The sequence below is a fragment of the Trachypithecus francoisi genome, unplaced genomic scaffold (genome assembly GCF_009764315.1).
Source record: "Trachypithecus francoisi isolate TF-2019V2 unplaced genomic scaffold, Tfra_2.0 Lachesis_group4, whole genome shotgun sequence".
NCBI lineage: Eukaryota > Metazoa > Chordata > Mammalia > Primates > Cercopithecidae > Trachypithecus > Trachypithecus francoisi.
This window is the reverse complement of record NW_022681469.1, coordinates 120,119,786-120,136,417: the sequence shown is the minus strand read 5'-3', so window position 1 is coordinate 120,136,417 and position 16,632 is coordinate 120,119,786. Positions and strand designations below refer to the sequence as shown.

Sequence of the window (16,632 nt, the reverse complement as noted above, 5' to 3'; positions counted from 1 at the left end):
AGCTAATTCTTTTTCATTTTTTTTTCAGAGACAGGGTCTCGCTATGTTACCCAGGGTGGTCTGGAACTCCAGGTCTCAAGCAATCCCTCCCACCTCGGCCTCCCAAATGCTGGGATTACAGGTGTGAGCCCCTGTGCCTGGCCTAGGAAATATTTCATACTGTTCTCATAGTAATTTTTAGTTAATTTCTACTTTTCTGTTTGTCTGTTTGTTTGTTTCAGACAGTCTCACTCTGTCACCCAGGCTGGAGTGTAGCGGCATGATCTCGATTCACTGCAACCTCCACCTCCCAGGTTCAAGAGATTCTCGTGCCTCAGCCTCCAAAGTAACTGGGACTATATAGGCGCGTGCCACCATGCCCGGCTAATTTTTTATATTTTTAGTAGAGACGGGGTTTCACCCTGTTGGCCAGGCTGGTCTCGAACTCCTGGCCTCAAGTGATCCGCTCTCCTCGGCTTCCCAAAGAGCTGGGATTACAGGCATGAGCCACCACGCCTAGCCGGGCTAATGTCTACTTTTTAAAATGCCATTATAAGTTATTTCTAACATTTTTACAATCCAAGGCTCAAACATTTGAACTAAAGCCTCCATGTTAATGTTTTCACTGACTTTTCCCCAAAAAAACATATTCTAGGCACTGCAGAGTACTTCAGGCTGTCTGTCTCCAAGCTAGGAAAAAAAAGGTCATCTCTTTTAGGCCACAAAAGAAATCTTTACTTAGCTGCAAAGGCCAGGTGCTTGCCCTTTGCCTGATGGTTCAACATCGATACCAAAGAGGCTAAAAAATAATCTAGCCCAGATGGTTTCAAACAACATCCCTTTAAGTCTTCGTCTATTTTTTTGCTATGGTTTGGTTTATGAAACCATATTCTTGAACACCAAAGGGAGGGCTGGGTGCTGTGGCTCACGCCTATAATCACAGCACTTTGGGAGGCCGAGGAGGGTGGATCACCTGAGTTCAGGAGTTCGAGACCAGCCTGGTGAACATAGTGGAACCCCAACTCTACTAAAAATATAAAAATTAGCCAGTCATAATGGTGTGCGCCTGTAATCCCAGCTACTCAGGAGGCTGAGGCAGGAGAATCACTTCAATCTGGGAGGTGGAGGTTGCATTGAGCCAGGATCTTGCCACTGTACTCTAGCCTGGCAACAGAGCAAGACTCTGTCTCAAAAAAAAAGAGCTTTCTCAGACCAATCCCGGCAGAGCTGAGACAAGGTAGGGATGCTCACTTTTATCTTTCCGGCTCCTGTGAAATCCAAGCTGAGAATCTTTGTTGAGTCCCATCCCCCAGACTTTCGTAATATCTTTGGTCTTAGAGGACAGCAGTGTGAATCCATAGCCACAAGCAGCAGACGAAATCTGAAAAGCAGTTCCCACAAAGCATGAACTGATTTGTAATGTCAAGTTTGCTCAGTAATAAGTGACAGGTTATTTATCAAATCCAAGAACACAGACTATTTGGGGGGGGGGGGTTGTTTTTGTTTTTGAGACAGTCTCACTCTGTTGCCCAGGCTGAGTGCAGCGGCGTGATCTTGGCTCACTGGAATCTCCATTTGCCAAGTTCAGGCCTCCCATGTAGCTGGGACTGCAGGTGTGTGCACTACATCTGGCTAACTTCTGTATTTTTAGTAGAGACAGTTTCATCATGTTGGCCCAGCTGGTCTTGAACTCCTGGCCTCAAGTGATCTGTCCACCTTGGCCTCCCAAGGTGCTGGGGCTACAGGCATCAGCCACCATGCTCGGCCCAAGAACACATATTATTAAGACAGCAACTAGCATTTATTGAGCATTTACTATATGTTTGATAAGTATTATCTCATTTAATCTTTTTTTTTTTTTTTTTTTTTTTGAGACGGAGTCTCGCTCTGTCGCCCAGGCTGGAGTGCAGTGGCCGGATCTCAGCTCACTGCAAGCTCCGCCTCCCGGGTTCACGCCATTCTCCTGCCTCAGCCTCCCGAGTAGCTGGGACTACAAGCGCCCGCCACCTCGCCCGGCTAGTTTTTTATATTTTTTAGTAGAGACGGGGTTTCACCGGGTTAGCTAGAATGGTCTCGATCTCCTGACCTTGTGATCCGCCCGTCTCGGCCTCCCAAAGTGCTGGGATTACAGGCTTGAGCCACCGCACCCGGCCTCATTTAATCTTTATAATCACTCTATGAAGGGTGATTTACATGTAGACGATAAATATAGTGGTAAATGTCAGCTCACCACTAGGTATAACCATCCCCATTCACCAAAACCAAGACACTCTCTAGCAGCCAAATACAGTGGCTCACACCTGTAATCCCAGCACTTTGGGAGGCCAAGGCGGGCAGATCACTTGAGGTCAGGAGTTCGAGACCCACTTTGGCCAACATGTTGAAACCCCATCTCTACTAAAAATACAAAAATTGGCCGGGCACGGTGGCTCACGCCTGTAATCCTAGCACTCTGGGAGGCCAAGGCGGGCGGATCACAAGGTCAGGAGATCGAGACCACAGTGAAACCCCGTCTCTACTAAAAATACAGAAAAAAATTAGCTGGGCGCAGTGGCGGGTACCTGTAGTCCCAGCTACTCGGGAGGCTAAGGCCGGAGAATGGCATGAACCTGGGAGACGGAGCTTGTAGTGAGCCGAGATCGCGCCACTGCACTCCAGCCTGGGCGACAGAGACAGACTCTGTTTCGAGAAAAAAAAAAAAATACAAAAATTAGCTAGGCATGGTGGCGTGTGCCTGTAATCTCAGATAGTCGGGAGGCTGAGGCCGGAGAATTGCTTGAAGCCAGGAGGCAGAGGTTGCAGTGAGTCAAGATGGTGCCACTGCACTCCAGCCTGGGTGACAGAGTAAGACTCTGTCTCATAAAAAAACAAACAAACAAACAAAAAATCACCATCTCTTACCATGGTAGGCAAGTTGACAGATCTCCTTTAGACTGAATCCTGGCTCCATCCTGACCAACTGTGTGACCTGAAGTAGATTACTTTATCTCTCTGTATCTGTTCTCCTTCTCTAAAAAGTGAAGATGGTAATAGTACCATCTCTCTCACTGAACTGTTGTGAAGACTAAACGAGTTAACATAGCTAAAGCCCTCATAGGGAATGGTACCCAACTCAAGGTAAGAGCTATATTTTGAGCCTGGGCAACAAAGTGACAACCTGTCTCTATGCAAAAATCAAAATTTAGGCTGAGCGTGGTAGCATATGCCTATGGTCCCAGCTACATGGGAGGCTGAAGCAGGAGGATCACTTGAACCCAGGAGATCGAGGCTGCAGTGACCCATGATCATGCTACTGCACTCCAGCCTGGGCAACAGAGCCAGATTAAAAAAAAAAAAAAGCTATATATATACACACACATAGGTGTATATATACACACATACACATATAGGTGTATACGTATATATACACACATATAGGTGTATAGACACGTGTATATATGCATATACACACATATATACATATACACACACACATATATATATATACAGAGAGAGAGAGAGGAGAGAGAGAGAGAGAGAGAGAGAGAGAGAGATCTCACTATGTTACCCAGGCTGGTCTCAAACTTCAAACTCTTGGGCTCAAATGATCCTCCCGCCTTGGCCTCCCAAAGTGCTGGAATTACAGGCATGAGCTACCACACCTGGCCTATATTTCACGTTTCATTTTTATTGTTGTTTAGGGTTTTTTTTGTAATTGCTTTTTTTGTTTTTCTATGTTCTATTTCTTATTGCTGTTAGCAGCAGTAGTATAAGGCAGATGAGAAAGTGTAGCTCCTAGAGGTTGAGTAACTTGACTACATGCTTTTCGCCGTTACATTCTCAGGCTATTACCATGAAAAGGAAAATTCAGTACTACAGCTACTGTGAATTTAACACAGTGACAACCCCAAGGTGTTGGGTGTTTTAACTACACTCTCATCAATCCTCATCTTCACTGACCTGATGAGAAAACCAGGGCTTCCAGTGGGGTTGGATACAGACCAAAGATGGTTTGATTTTAAAATCAACCCTCTTTTGGCCGGGCACAGTGGCTCACGCCTATAATCCCAGCACTTTGGGAGGCCAAGGCAGGTGGATCACTTGAGTTCAGTTCAAGACCAGCCTAGCTAACATGGCGAAACCCCATCTCTACTAAAAATACAAAAATTTGCTGGGCGAGGTGGCAGGCGCCTGGAATCCCAGCTACACAGGAGGCTGAGGCAGGAGAATCTCTTGAACCCAGGAGGTGGAGGTTGCAGTGAGCAGAGACAATGTCACTGCACTCCAGCCTGGGTGACAGAGTGAGACTCTATCTCAAATAAATAAATAAATAAATAAAATAAACCCTCTTTCCATACCACCCAGAGTGACCATATTCCCGGTTGGCCTGGGGCAGTCCTGGTTTACAGATGATGTCCCAGTGTTCATTCTCAAATTGGATGACAAATTATATGGTCACACTAACCATCCCCTACTACCTCTTGGCTGTTTACAGTTGATCAGAGGCCTCTGTAGTGTCTCTCAGGGACCATATGTAAATCTAACCTAATCCTAACATGATCAGTGGTAAACCCATACCAAAATGCCTGCTGGAAAACGCCACTTCAGCACTAATCATGAACAAACGCTGGGAACTCTTTTTTTTCATTCCAGCATTTCTTGAAGAAAGCTAGCTAAATATTTCTTTAAATTTGATGTGTTGACACCTTGTTTAATCAAGTCATCCAAGAGTGATATTTTCCCTTGTAATACGCATTTGGAATATAATATATAGGCCTGCATAATTGTGCTAGTCAAAAAAACTTCAGTTCTCTGGCCTCCTAGAGCCCCCCTACACCTCTGGAATGGCTCCAGTACCACCAAAACAATCTATGTGGGAGGCAGGAGACAGCCCCTTGCCATGCATTCAGAAACACAGAAAAGAGGAAAGTCAGCCAGGCACTGTGGCTCACGCCTGTAATCCCAGCACTTTGGGAGGCTAAAGCAGAAGAATCACCTGAGGCCAGGAGTTCAAGACCAGCCTGGGCAACATAATGAGACCTGCCCCCCGCTCCCTGCCCCACATCTCTAAAAAAAATTTAAAACTAGCCAGGTGAGGCCGGGCGCGGTGGCTCAAGCCTGTAATCCCAGCACTTTGGGAGGCCGAGACGGGCGGATCACAAGGTCAGGAGATCGAGACCATCCTGGCGAACACGGTGAAACCCCGTCTCTACTAAAAAAATACAAAAAACTAGCCGGGCGAGGTGGCGGGCGCCTGTAGTCCCAGCTACTCTGGAGGCTGAGGCAGGAGAATGGCGTAAACCCAGGAGGCGGAGCTTGCAGTGAGCTGAGATCCGGCCACTGCACTCCAGCCTGGGCGATAGAGCGAGACTCCATCTCAAAAAAAAAAAAAAAAACTAGCCAGGTGTGGTGGCACGCGCCTGCAATCCCAGTTACTCAGGAAGCTGAGGGGGGAGGATCACTTGAGCCCAGGAGGCAGAGGTTGCAATGAACAGAGATCAAGCCACCGTACTCCAGCCTCAGTGACAGAGTGAGACCCTGTTTCAAAAAAACCTCAAAATTACTAAATGAGCTTTACGGCAGATGCGAGCAGGCAAAAGAATCAGAATCAGTGAACTTGAAAATAGGACAACTGAGATTGACCAGTCTAAGAAACAAAGAAAAAAAGGCCAGGTGCAGTGGCTCATACCTATAATCCCAGCACTTTGGGCAGTTGAGGTGGGAGAATCACTTGAGCTCAGGAGTTCGAGACCAGCCTGGGCAAAATAGCAAGACCCATCTCTACAAAAAAAAATTAAAAATTAGCCCGGCATGTTGGCGCACACCTGTATTCCCAGCTACATGGGAGGCTGAGGCAGGAGGATCTCTTGAGCCCAGGAGGTCGAGGCTGCAATGAGCTATGACACCACTGCACTCCAGACTGAGTGACAGAGCAAGACCCTGTTTCTAAAAATTAAATTAAAAAAAAAATTCCCCTTTCTGAGTTGTTCATCGAAACACCTCAGCTGGTATACATTTTCTTTTTTTTTTTTTTTTTTTTGAGACGGAGTCTTGCTCTGCCGCCCAGGCTGGAGTGCAGTGGCCGGATCTCAGCTCACTGCAAGCTCCGCCTCCCGGGTTCACGCCATTCTCCTGTCTCAGCCTCCCGAGTAGCTGGGACTACAGGCGCCCGCCTCGTCGCCCGGCTAGTTTTTTGTATTTTTTAGTAGAGACGGGGTTTCACCGTATTAGCCAGGAGGGTCTCGATCTCCTGACCTCGTGATCCGCCCGTCTCGGCCTCCCAAAGTGCTGGGATTACAGGCTTGAGCCACCGCGCCCGGCCGCTGGTATACATTTTCAATGGACTTTCGAATTTTGCTTTCCTAACATCACAACTCCTGCAGTCACGCTGGCCTGAGTGAGAATCCCACCGCATATAAACACCTAGCAGCGGTGGGGCCTCGAGCCTCAACCTCTCTGGGCCTCTCCTTCCTCCCCTGTAATTGGGGATAACAATTGTCGACTCAGTGGGTGCTAAGCGAATGACACGACCCGGCACAACATTTGGCACTGCTACCCAATAAATGTTGATGGCCACCCTAACGCCTCCCCCTCCCGGGCTTGCAGCCAGCTCGAGAGTCGTCCTCCCCGAAGTCTGGCCACCCAGAAGAGCCAGCTTCTTCAAGAGAGCCGAATAGGTCGAGGGAGGCCGGGAGTGCGCAAGAGAGGAAGGGAGGGAGGAAGCCGCGGCCCGCACCTTTTGGTCCAACTCCAGGCGATAGGGCACGGGCTGGATCCTGCGGCGCGGCCGGGCGCCGGCGCGGGGCCCGGGCCCGGAGCTGGGCACCACAAAGGTGGGCACGCCCAGCGCCCCGGAGAAGCTGAAGCCCCACACGAAGACGCGATCGGCGCGGGCAGCGCGCTCGCTCACGTATTGGAACACGGGCACCTCGGCCTCGGCTTCTGCCGCTTCGCGCCGGCTCCGCGAGCGCCCGGCCGCCGTCCAGTGCCCTCGCCCCAGCCCCGGCCCGCTCAGCCGCCGCCCCAGCCGAGCCCCAGCCACCAACGCCACCAGCGCCATCCTCCTCTCCACGCCTCAGCAGCCTCTGGGCGCCGCCATCTTGCGTGACCCTTGACACCGCTCCTCGGCGGAAGAGGCTGTGGCCACCTTTACTCCTGGTTGAAGGCAAAGGCGCTGACGGCAGCCCAAGACTCAGGGGGCGGAGCGGGGCTTGGAGGGGCGTGGCGATATAAGGGGTGGGGTTAGGGGGGTGATTAGGATTCTTGTCCCTTAGGAAAATTCCGTGTCTTGTTTTGCTCCCTTGCTATTGCCCCTCGACATTTCTCACCTGGCCTTGCTGCAGCCGTCCGTGCTCCTGTCTGCTCCCACGCCGCCCCAGGCCGTCCTCCAGCCACAGCGAGCTGGAGTGGGCGATTCCCTGCTGCCTTCGCTTCCCCTGCCCAGGTCCCCTCAAACCTATTACTCACCTTTAGACAGACAGCTCACTGCAACCTCCCCCTCCCGGGTTCAAGTGATTCTCGTGTCCCAGCCTCCCGAGTAGCTGGGACCACAGGCGTACGCCACCACACCCGGCTAATTTTTGTATTTTTAGTAGAGACGGGGGTTTCACGATGTTGGCCAGGCTGGTCTTGAACTCCTGACCTCTAGTGATCCACCCACCTCGGCCTCCCAAAGTGCTGGGATTACAGGCATGAGCTACCGCCCTCGGCCTGTGCAGGCCTGTTTTATGGAAGGTGACTGGGGAACACCCACTGATAAAATGTGGTGACCGCAAGACTGCTCATGGAAAGCCTCTTACTACAGGGAGTAAAATTCATGAAGGCACTGAAACCACCAGTCTGCCTGGCTATGAAATCTTTTCTCTGCGGCAGACCAAGTCTTCCAGCAATTTGGAAGACAAAGGTGGGAGAATCACTTGAGAGTTTGAGACCAGCCTGAGCAACATAGTGGACCCTTTCTCTACAAAAAAATTTAAAAATTAGCTCGGCGTGATGATGTGCACCTGTGGTGCCAGCTCCTTGGGAGACTGAGGCAGGAGGATGGCTTAAGCCCAGGAGGTTGAGGCTGCAGTGAGTCATGATTGCACCACCGCACTCCAGCCAGGACAACAGAGTGAGACCCTGTCTCTGAAAAAAAAAAAAATTTAAATTAAATGTAAATATAAAAGTAAAAATAAATGTGTCCATGGACCCACCTGGTAGTAAGTCCCCTGGCACCCAAGGACACATTTGGGATAGATACACTTAGCCGCTCACATTGGTCCCCTTACCCTGTCTCGACCCAGCCAGTATTCAATCAGAACACACACTGTTTGCCACATGGAATTGTAGACGCTAGTGCCACCTTCAAAGATGTAAAGGATTCAGAGGGATGGTGATTCCTATCCAATGGGTGGCTCTCCATTGAGTTCACCTGTTTGGCTCCTAAAAAAATGATGAATTGGCCAGGCACAGTGGCTCACACCTGTAATCCCAGCACTTTGGGAGGCCGAGGTAGGCAGATCACGAGGTCAAGAGATGGAGACCATCCTGTCCAACATGGTGAAACCCTGTCTCTACTAAAAATACAAAAATTAGCTGGGCATGGTGGCATGCACCTGTAGTCCCAGCTATGCGGGAGGCTGAGGCAAGAGAATCGCTTGAACCTGGGAGGTGGAGCTTGCAGTGAGCTGAGATCGTGCCACTGCACTCCAGCCTGGCGACAGAGCCAGGCTCCGTCTCAAAAAAAAAAAAAAAGATGGATTGTGGTAGGGAACAGGGGACCACCATACATTTAGGCGAGTGCATAAGTGCATGGTCCAACTCATAGCTGCTGTGTCAAGTGTGCCATCTGTTTTTTTGTTTGTTTTTGAGACGGAGTCTGTATCACCCAGGCTTGAGTGCGGTGGCACAATCTCAGCTCACTTCAACCTCCGCCTCCTGGGTTCTAAGTGATTCTCCTACCTCAGCCTCCCAAATAGCTAGGATTACAGGCACCCACCACCACGCCTGGCTAATTTTTGCATTTTTAGTAGAGACAGGGTTTCACCATATTGGCCAGGCTGGTCTCAAACTCCTGACCTCAGGTGATCCACCTGCCTTGGCCTCCATAAGTGCTGGAATTACAGGTATGAGCCACCGCGCCTGGCCCAACGTCTGGTCTTTTACAAACTCATAATGACGATAGGATAGTAGGTTTTAATTTTTTTTTAATTTGTCAATATTTTAATAACCCTATGTGAGTCTCTCAAATTTCTAAAACATTTTACTATTAAGGGATATCCAAAGGACATAAGCCTTGGTTTAGTATTTTGAAGACAAAAGGACAAACTGCAATGTGAACGACAGCCACGGGGTGGCAATACTTACCCACCAATTCTGTCTCTTAAGCCCGGATAAAACATCCTAAACGTCTATTTGGCCAATAAAGAGCTGGATTTGTATCCAGCTGGGCTTGTCTATTTTGCTATCAAAACTTGGTTGGTTTTGAAGACTGGTTCTATGCTAGAAAATACTTGCTTTTTGGCCGGGCGCGGTGGCTCAAGCCTGTAATCCCAGCACTTTGGGAGGCCGAGACGGGCGGATCACAAGGTCAGGAGATCGAGACCATCCTGGCTAACACGGTGAAACTCCGTCTCTACTAAAAACAATACAAAAAACTAGCTGGGCGAGGTGGCGGGCGCCTGTAGTCCCAGTTACTCGGGAGGCCGAGGCAGGAGAATGGCGTGAACCCGGGAGGCGGAGCTTGCAGTAAGCTGAGATCTGGCCACTGCACTCCAGCCTGGGCGACAGAGCGAAACTCCATCTCAAAAAAAAAAAAAAGAAAGAAAGAAAATACTTGCTTTTCTGGCTGGGCGCAGTGGCTCACGCCTCTAATCCCAGCACTTTGGGAAACCGAGGCAGGTAGATCACCTGAGGTCAGGAGTTCAAGACCAGCCTGGCCAGCATGATGAAATGCTATCTCTACTAAAAATACTATCTCTACTAAAAAAAAAGTTAGCTGGGCGTGGTGGCAGGCGCCTTTAATCCTAGGTACACAGAAGGCTGAGGCACGAGAAATGCTTGCACCCAGGAGCAGAGGTTGCGATGAGCTGAGATCGCGCCACTGCTCTCCAGCCTGGGTGACAGAGAGAGACTCCGGCTCAAAAACAAACAAACAAAAATGAAAAAAACTTGACTAGTTTTATAGACTAGTTCTATGCTGGAAAATACTTGCATTTCTGTCCAAATTTTTGCTTGGAAAAGATGGCACTACTGTCAAACTATCAGCTATTTCAGAGTATCCAAATGTCTGCTAATGTTAGCCAAGCTAATTTCTTCACCACTTATGATATTTTCCTGTACACATTCTAATTATTTTGACGTTTGATGTAGCTGAAATTCTCTAGTCTGGGAAAGAGTGAACTTAACTAACCTTACATTTGTTTGTTTGTCTGTTTTTGAGACAGAGTCTTACTCTGTTGCCCAGGCTGGAGTGCGGTGGCAGGATCTTGGCCCACGGCAACTTCCTCCTCCAGGATTCAAGCGATTCTCCTGCCTCAGCCTCCCAAGTAGCTGCAATTACAGGGACCTGCCACCACGCCCAGCTAATTTTTGTATTTTCATCAGAGTCGTGGTTTCACCATGTTGGCCAGGGTAGTCTTGAACTCTTGACCTCAAGTGATCTACCAGCCTTGCCCTCCTAAAGTGCTGGGATAACAGGCATCAGCCATGGTGCCCAGCCTAACCTTACATGTTTCAATTTGTATTATTATTGACTTTATACAATTAATGTATCATGCAGTTCCTTGTTAAAAAATAATAATAAATTGGTCGGGAGCAGTGGCTTATGTCTGTAATCCCAATATTTTGGGAGGCTGAGGCGGGCAGATCAGCCTGCGTCAGGAGTTCAAGACCAGCCTGGCCAACATGGTGAAACCCCGTCTCTACTAAAAATGCAATAATTAGCTGGGCGTGGTGGTGGGCGCCTGTTATCTCAGCTACTTGGGAGGCTGAGGCAGGAGAATCACTTGAACCTGGGAGGTGGAGGTTGCAGTGAACCAAGATTGCACCACTGCATTCCAGCCTGAGCAACAGAGCAAGACTCCATCTCAAATAATAATCATAATAAATTTAAAAACATTATATATGGGTATGGCTAAAGGCTTCTTTAACCACAGTCTCACATATACATCTTGCCATATAAAAAACATTATTTTGGCCAGGTGTCATGGCTCACATCTGTAATCCCAACACTTTGGAAGGCCAAGGCTGGAGGATTGCTTGAGGCCAGGAGTTTGAAACCAGCCTGGGCAACAGTGAAACTCCGTCCCTAAAAAAAATTTTTTAATCGGCCTGGTGTGATGGTGTGTGCCTGTAGCTGCTTGGGAAGCCCAGGCGTTCAAGACCAGCCTGGGCAACATAGCAAGACTCCCATCTCAAAAAATAAAGTAAAATAGGCCAGGTGCGATGGCTCACGCCTGTAATCCCAGCACTTTGGGTGGCTGAGGCGGGCAGATCACAAGGTCAGGAGATCGAGACTATCCTGGCTAACACGGTGAAACCCTGTCTCTACTAAAAAAAAATACAGAAAAATTAGCCGGGTGTGGTGGCGGGCGCCGTAGTCCAAGCTACTCAGGAGGCTGAGACAGGAGAATGGTGTGAACCTGGGAGGCAGAGCTTGCAGTGAGCCAAGATCGCACCACTGCACTCCAGCCTGGGTGACAGAGCGAGACTCTGTCTCCAAAAAAAAAAAAAGAAATTAAATAAATAAAGTAAAATAAAAAATTTAAAAATAATGATAAATAAACATGTTAATATACATATTCTAAGAGATGACCAAAAAATAAAAATAATTTTTAAAACGTTAATAGATGTTTTCCATTTGTTTTTCATAAGTTGTGCTTCAATATTATGAGTGGGATTTGTTTTTACATATCCCCCAAAAAACCTGATACACGACTTTTTTTTTCTTTTTCTCAGACAGGGTATCACTCTGTTAACCAGGCTGGAGTACAGTGGTGCCATCGTAGCTCACTGCAGCCTTTGCAGACTCAATCTCGCCAGCTCTCGTGATCCTCCTACCTCAGCCTCCCAAGTAGCTACAAGACTACAGGCACGCCCCACCACACCTGGACATTTAAAAAAGTTTTTGCAGAGACAGGGGTCTCTCTATGTTGCTCAGGCTGGACTCCAACTCCTGGGCTCAAGCAAGTCTCCTGACTCAGCTTCGCAAAGTGCTGGGATTATAGGCAAAAGCCACTGTGCCCGGCCCACATTTTTTTTTATTTTTGAGACAGAGTCTCGCTCTGTCACTCAGGCTGGAGTGCAGTGGCGCCATCTCGGCTCACTGCAAGCTCTGCCTCCCGGGTTCATGCCATTCTCCTGCCTCAGCCTCACGAGTAGCTGGGATTACAGATGCCCGCCACCATGCCCAGCTAATTTTTTGTATTTTTAGTAGAGACGGGGTTTCACCGTGTTAGCCAGGATGGTCTTGATCTCCTGACCTCGTGATCCGCACGCCTCGGCCTCCCAAAGTGCTGAGATTACAGGCGTGAGCCACCACGCCCGGCCCACACTTTTTAAATGTTTGCCAGTGTGCTACCTGAAACATATCTCATTTTTTATTTACTTTATATTTCTGTAATCTCTGGAAAAGTTGAACATCTTATAGTTTCATGTCTCCTCTACTGAGAATTGTAAATCTACTCATATCCTTGGTGACATTTCTATCGGGTTGTCTCTTTTTTTTTTTTTTTTTGAGACAGAGTCTCACTCTGTGGCCCAGCGCCCAGGCTGAAATGCCAATCTCGGCTCACCACAACCTCCGCCTCATGGGTTCAAGCGATTCTCATGTCTCAGCCTCCCAAGTACCTGGGACTGCAGGTGCCCACCACCATGCCCAGCTAATTTTTGTATTTTTTAGCAGAGACGGGGTTTCACCATATTGGCCAGGCTGGTCTCCAACTCCTGACCTCAGGTGATCCGCCTGCCTCAGCCTCCCAAAGTGCTGGGATTACAGGCATGAGCCAACATGCCCAGACTGGGTTGTTTGTCTCTTATTACTTTGTAGGAGTACTTGATATATTTGCATAAACCCCTTTGTTACCTGTCTAAATATTTTGTCTTTTTATTATTATTATTTTTTGAGATGGAGTCTCACTCTGTTGTCTAGACTAGAGTGCAGTGGCTCGACCTTGGTTCACTGCAACCTCCACCTTCCGGGTTCAAGCGATTCTCTTGCTTCAGCCTCCCAAGTAGCTGGGTTCACAGGCGCCTGCCACCACGCCCAGCTAATTTTTTTTGTATTTTTAGTAGAGACGGGTTTCACCATGTTGGCCAGGCTGGTCTCGAACTCCTGATCTCAAGTGATCTGCCCGCCTTGGCCTCCCAAAGTGCTGGGATTACAGGTGTGAGCCACTGCACCCAGCACTTTTTACTTAATTCATGTTGTCTCTTGTCATAGAAAATTTTATCTTGATGATGTAGTCAGCATTATTAATCCTATTCATTAGCATTTTGGTTTTCTGTATCATGTTAATGAAGGATGTCTATTACCCAATGTATAAAGATAATTTTTGTATTTTTTGTAGAGACAGGGTTTTGTCATGTTGTTCAGGCTGGTCTCAAACTCCTGGGCTCAAGCAATCCTCCCACCTTGGCCACCCGAAGTGTTGAGATTATAGGCCTGAGCCACTGTGGCTGACCTACTTTCATTTTTTATATTCAGGGTTTCATTTGTTTGTTTTGAATAGAGTCTTGCTCTGTCACCCAGGCTGGAGTACAATGGCGTGATCTTGGCTCACTGCAACCTCTGACACCTGGCTTCAAGCAATTCTCATGCCTCAGCCTCCTGCGTAGCTGGGACTACAGGCGCCCGCCACCACACCCGGCTAATATTTTGTATTTTTAGTAGAGATGGGGTTTCACCATGTTGGCCAGGCTGGTCTTGAACTCCTGACCTTGTGATTCGCCCACCTTGGCTTCCCAAAGTGCTGAGATTACAGGCGTGAGCCACCGCGCCCGGCTATATTCAGGTTTAGAGTTGACTTTTATGAATGGCATGATGCCAGGCAACACACTTATTAATAGTTTTTCCAAAGGCATGTCAGATTGTCCAAAATAATCTATTGGCTAGTAAGGACTTTATCTGAAGATTCAAGATGCCATTTATAACATATGGCTAATTTCCAAAAATACATAGGTCAATTTTATGGAAACTATTTCTACTGCTTTATTCTTATACTAATGTGATGAGGTTTCAACAGCTGCAACTTTATAATATGTTCTGATTTTTATTCAGTCAAATGTCTTCTTTGTTCCTGTCTATTCTTTTACAAAAATGCATTTGCTATTCATAACATTTACTTTCATATAAATTTTTAAATCATCTTGACAAACTGCATTAAAAATCCCACTGGGATTTTGATTGAAATTACATTAAATTCATAGGCTCACTGCGAGAAATTAACTAGGAGAGATCACATTTTACAATCTTCAGTCTTCCCATTCAGAAATGTGGTACCTACTGGTGGTGGCTCTGCCTGTAATCCCAGCACTTTGGGAGGCCGAGGTGGGTGGACAACTTGAGATCAGGAGTTCGAGACCAGCCTGCCCAACATAGTGAAACCCCCGTCTCTTCCAAAAATACAAATAAAATTAGCCAGGCATGGTGGGGCACACCTGTAACCACAGCTACTCGGCAGGTTGAGGCAGGAGAATCACTTGAACCCAGGAGGAGGAGGTTACAGTAAGCCGAGACTGTGCTACTGCGCTACAGCCTGGGTGACAGAGAGAGACTCTGACTCAAAAAAAAAAAAAAAGAAAGAAAAAAGAAACATGTTAAGATTGGCTTCAGTCATCTACTTCAGTGGATTCAAGTCTCTGCTTGTAGATAAATTATTTCCATTTTCTGAGAACATAATCTGCCTATTTTTTAGGACAGTGGTCTCCAAATTATTTTGATTACACATTCCTGGCCAGGCGTGGTGGCTCACACCTGTAATCCCAGCACTTTGGGAGGCCAAGACAGGTGGATACCTTGAACCCTGGAGTTTGAGGCCAGCCTGGGCAGCATAGCAAAATCCTGTCTCTACAGAAAAATACAAAAATTAGCCTATAGTCCCAGCTACTCAGGAGGTTGAGGTGGGAGGATCACTTGAGCCCAGGATGTGGAGGTTGCAGTGAGCCAAGATTGTGCCACTGCACTCCAGCCTGAGCAACAGAATGAGACTCTGTCTCAAAAAAAAAAGGGGGGGGGAGCTTAAATTGATTCTTTTTTTTTTTTTTTTTTTTTAGACCGAGTTTCGCACTGTTGCCCAGGCTGGAGTGCAGTGGTGTGCTCTCCGTTCGCTGCAACCTCTGCCTCCGGCATTCAAGCAATTCTCCTGCCTCAACCTCCCAAGTAGCTGGGATTACAGGCACCTGCCACCACACCCCACTAATTTTTTTTTTTTTTTTTTTTTGAGGCGGAGTCTCGCTCTGTCGCCGGGGCTGGAGTGCAATGGCCAGATCTCAGCTCACTGCAAGCTCCGCCTCCCGGATTTATGCCATTCTCCTGCCTCAGCCTCCCGAGTAGCTGGGACTACAGGCGCCCGCCACCTCGCCCGGCTAGTTTTTGTATTTTTTTAGTAGAGACGAGGTTTCACCGTGTTAGCCAGGATGGTCTCGATCTCCTGACCTCGTGATCCGCCCGTCTCGGCCTCCCAAAGTGCTGGGATTACAGGCTTGAGCCACCGCGCCCGGCCAACCCCACTAATTTTTTGTATTTGTAGTGGAGATAGAGTTTCACTGTGTTGGCCAGGCTGGTCTTGAACTCCTGACCTCGTGATCCAAGTGTTGGGATTACAGATGTGAGCCACTGTGCCTGGCTAAATTGATCCTTATGAGTAAAATTTGCAAGCATGAAAAAATACATATAAACTATTTACATACACTATTATACTAATACATATTTTATAAAATATACAAAGGAATATGTTAAATATGATAAAGATTAAATAAATAATAGTTTTATTTTTTCTTTTAAAAGTATTTTTATTTTAAATGTTTGTAGGAACAATAGTCTTAAAGCAAATATTTTATTTTCGTTTTTAATCCATTCGCTCTCATTAAGAACAGTAGTGGTGGCCGGGTGCGGTGACTCACGCCTGTAATCCCAGCACTTTGGGAGACCAAGGCAGGTAAATCACCTGAGGTCAGGAGTTTGAGACTAGCCTGGCCAACATGGTGAAACCCTGTCTCTACTGAAAATACAAAACTATCTGAGTGTGGTGGCACATGCCTGTAGTCCCAGCTACATAGGAGGCTGAGACAGGAGAATGGCTTGAACCCAGGAGGTGAAGGCTGCAGTGAGCCGAGATCACGCCACTGCCCTCCAGCCTGAGCGAGACACAGCGAGACTCCACCTCAAAAAAAAAAAAAAAAGAAAAAGAAAAAGAAAAAGAAAAAAAGAAAAGAAAAAAAATAATTTAAAGCAAATATTTTCTTGTGGTTTTTAATCCATTTGCTCTCATTAAAAACAGTAGTGGTGGCCGGGTGCAGTGGCTCACAGCTGTAATCTCAGCACTTTGGGAGGCTGAGGTGGGTGGATCTCTTGAGACCAGGAGTTCGAGACCAGTCAGGGAAAAAAAACAAGCTAAAACTTTTTACTCCTAATAGAAACTCTGTAATCACTGAGGAACAATTTCCTTTCTCCTCTTCTACCCAGTTCCTGGT

At 47.5% G+C, this 16,632-nt stretch overlaps 1 protein-coding gene across 1 annotated transcript in view; it reads right to left on the bottom strand.

Annotated features, from left to right (window-relative positions):
* Positions 1-7,132, bottom strand: part of RCC1L (RCC1 like) — a 39,008-nt gene extending 31,876 nt beyond the window's left edge. The window contains 2 exon segments of the mRNA XM_033192917.1: positions 1,231-1,360; positions 6,695-7,132. Of these exon segments, the coding sequence (XP_033048808.1) occupies positions 1,231-1,360; positions 6,695-7,018 (454 nt within the window). The 5' untranslated portion in view covers positions 7,019-7,132.
* Positions 7,133-16,632: the final 9,500 nt, after the last annotated feature.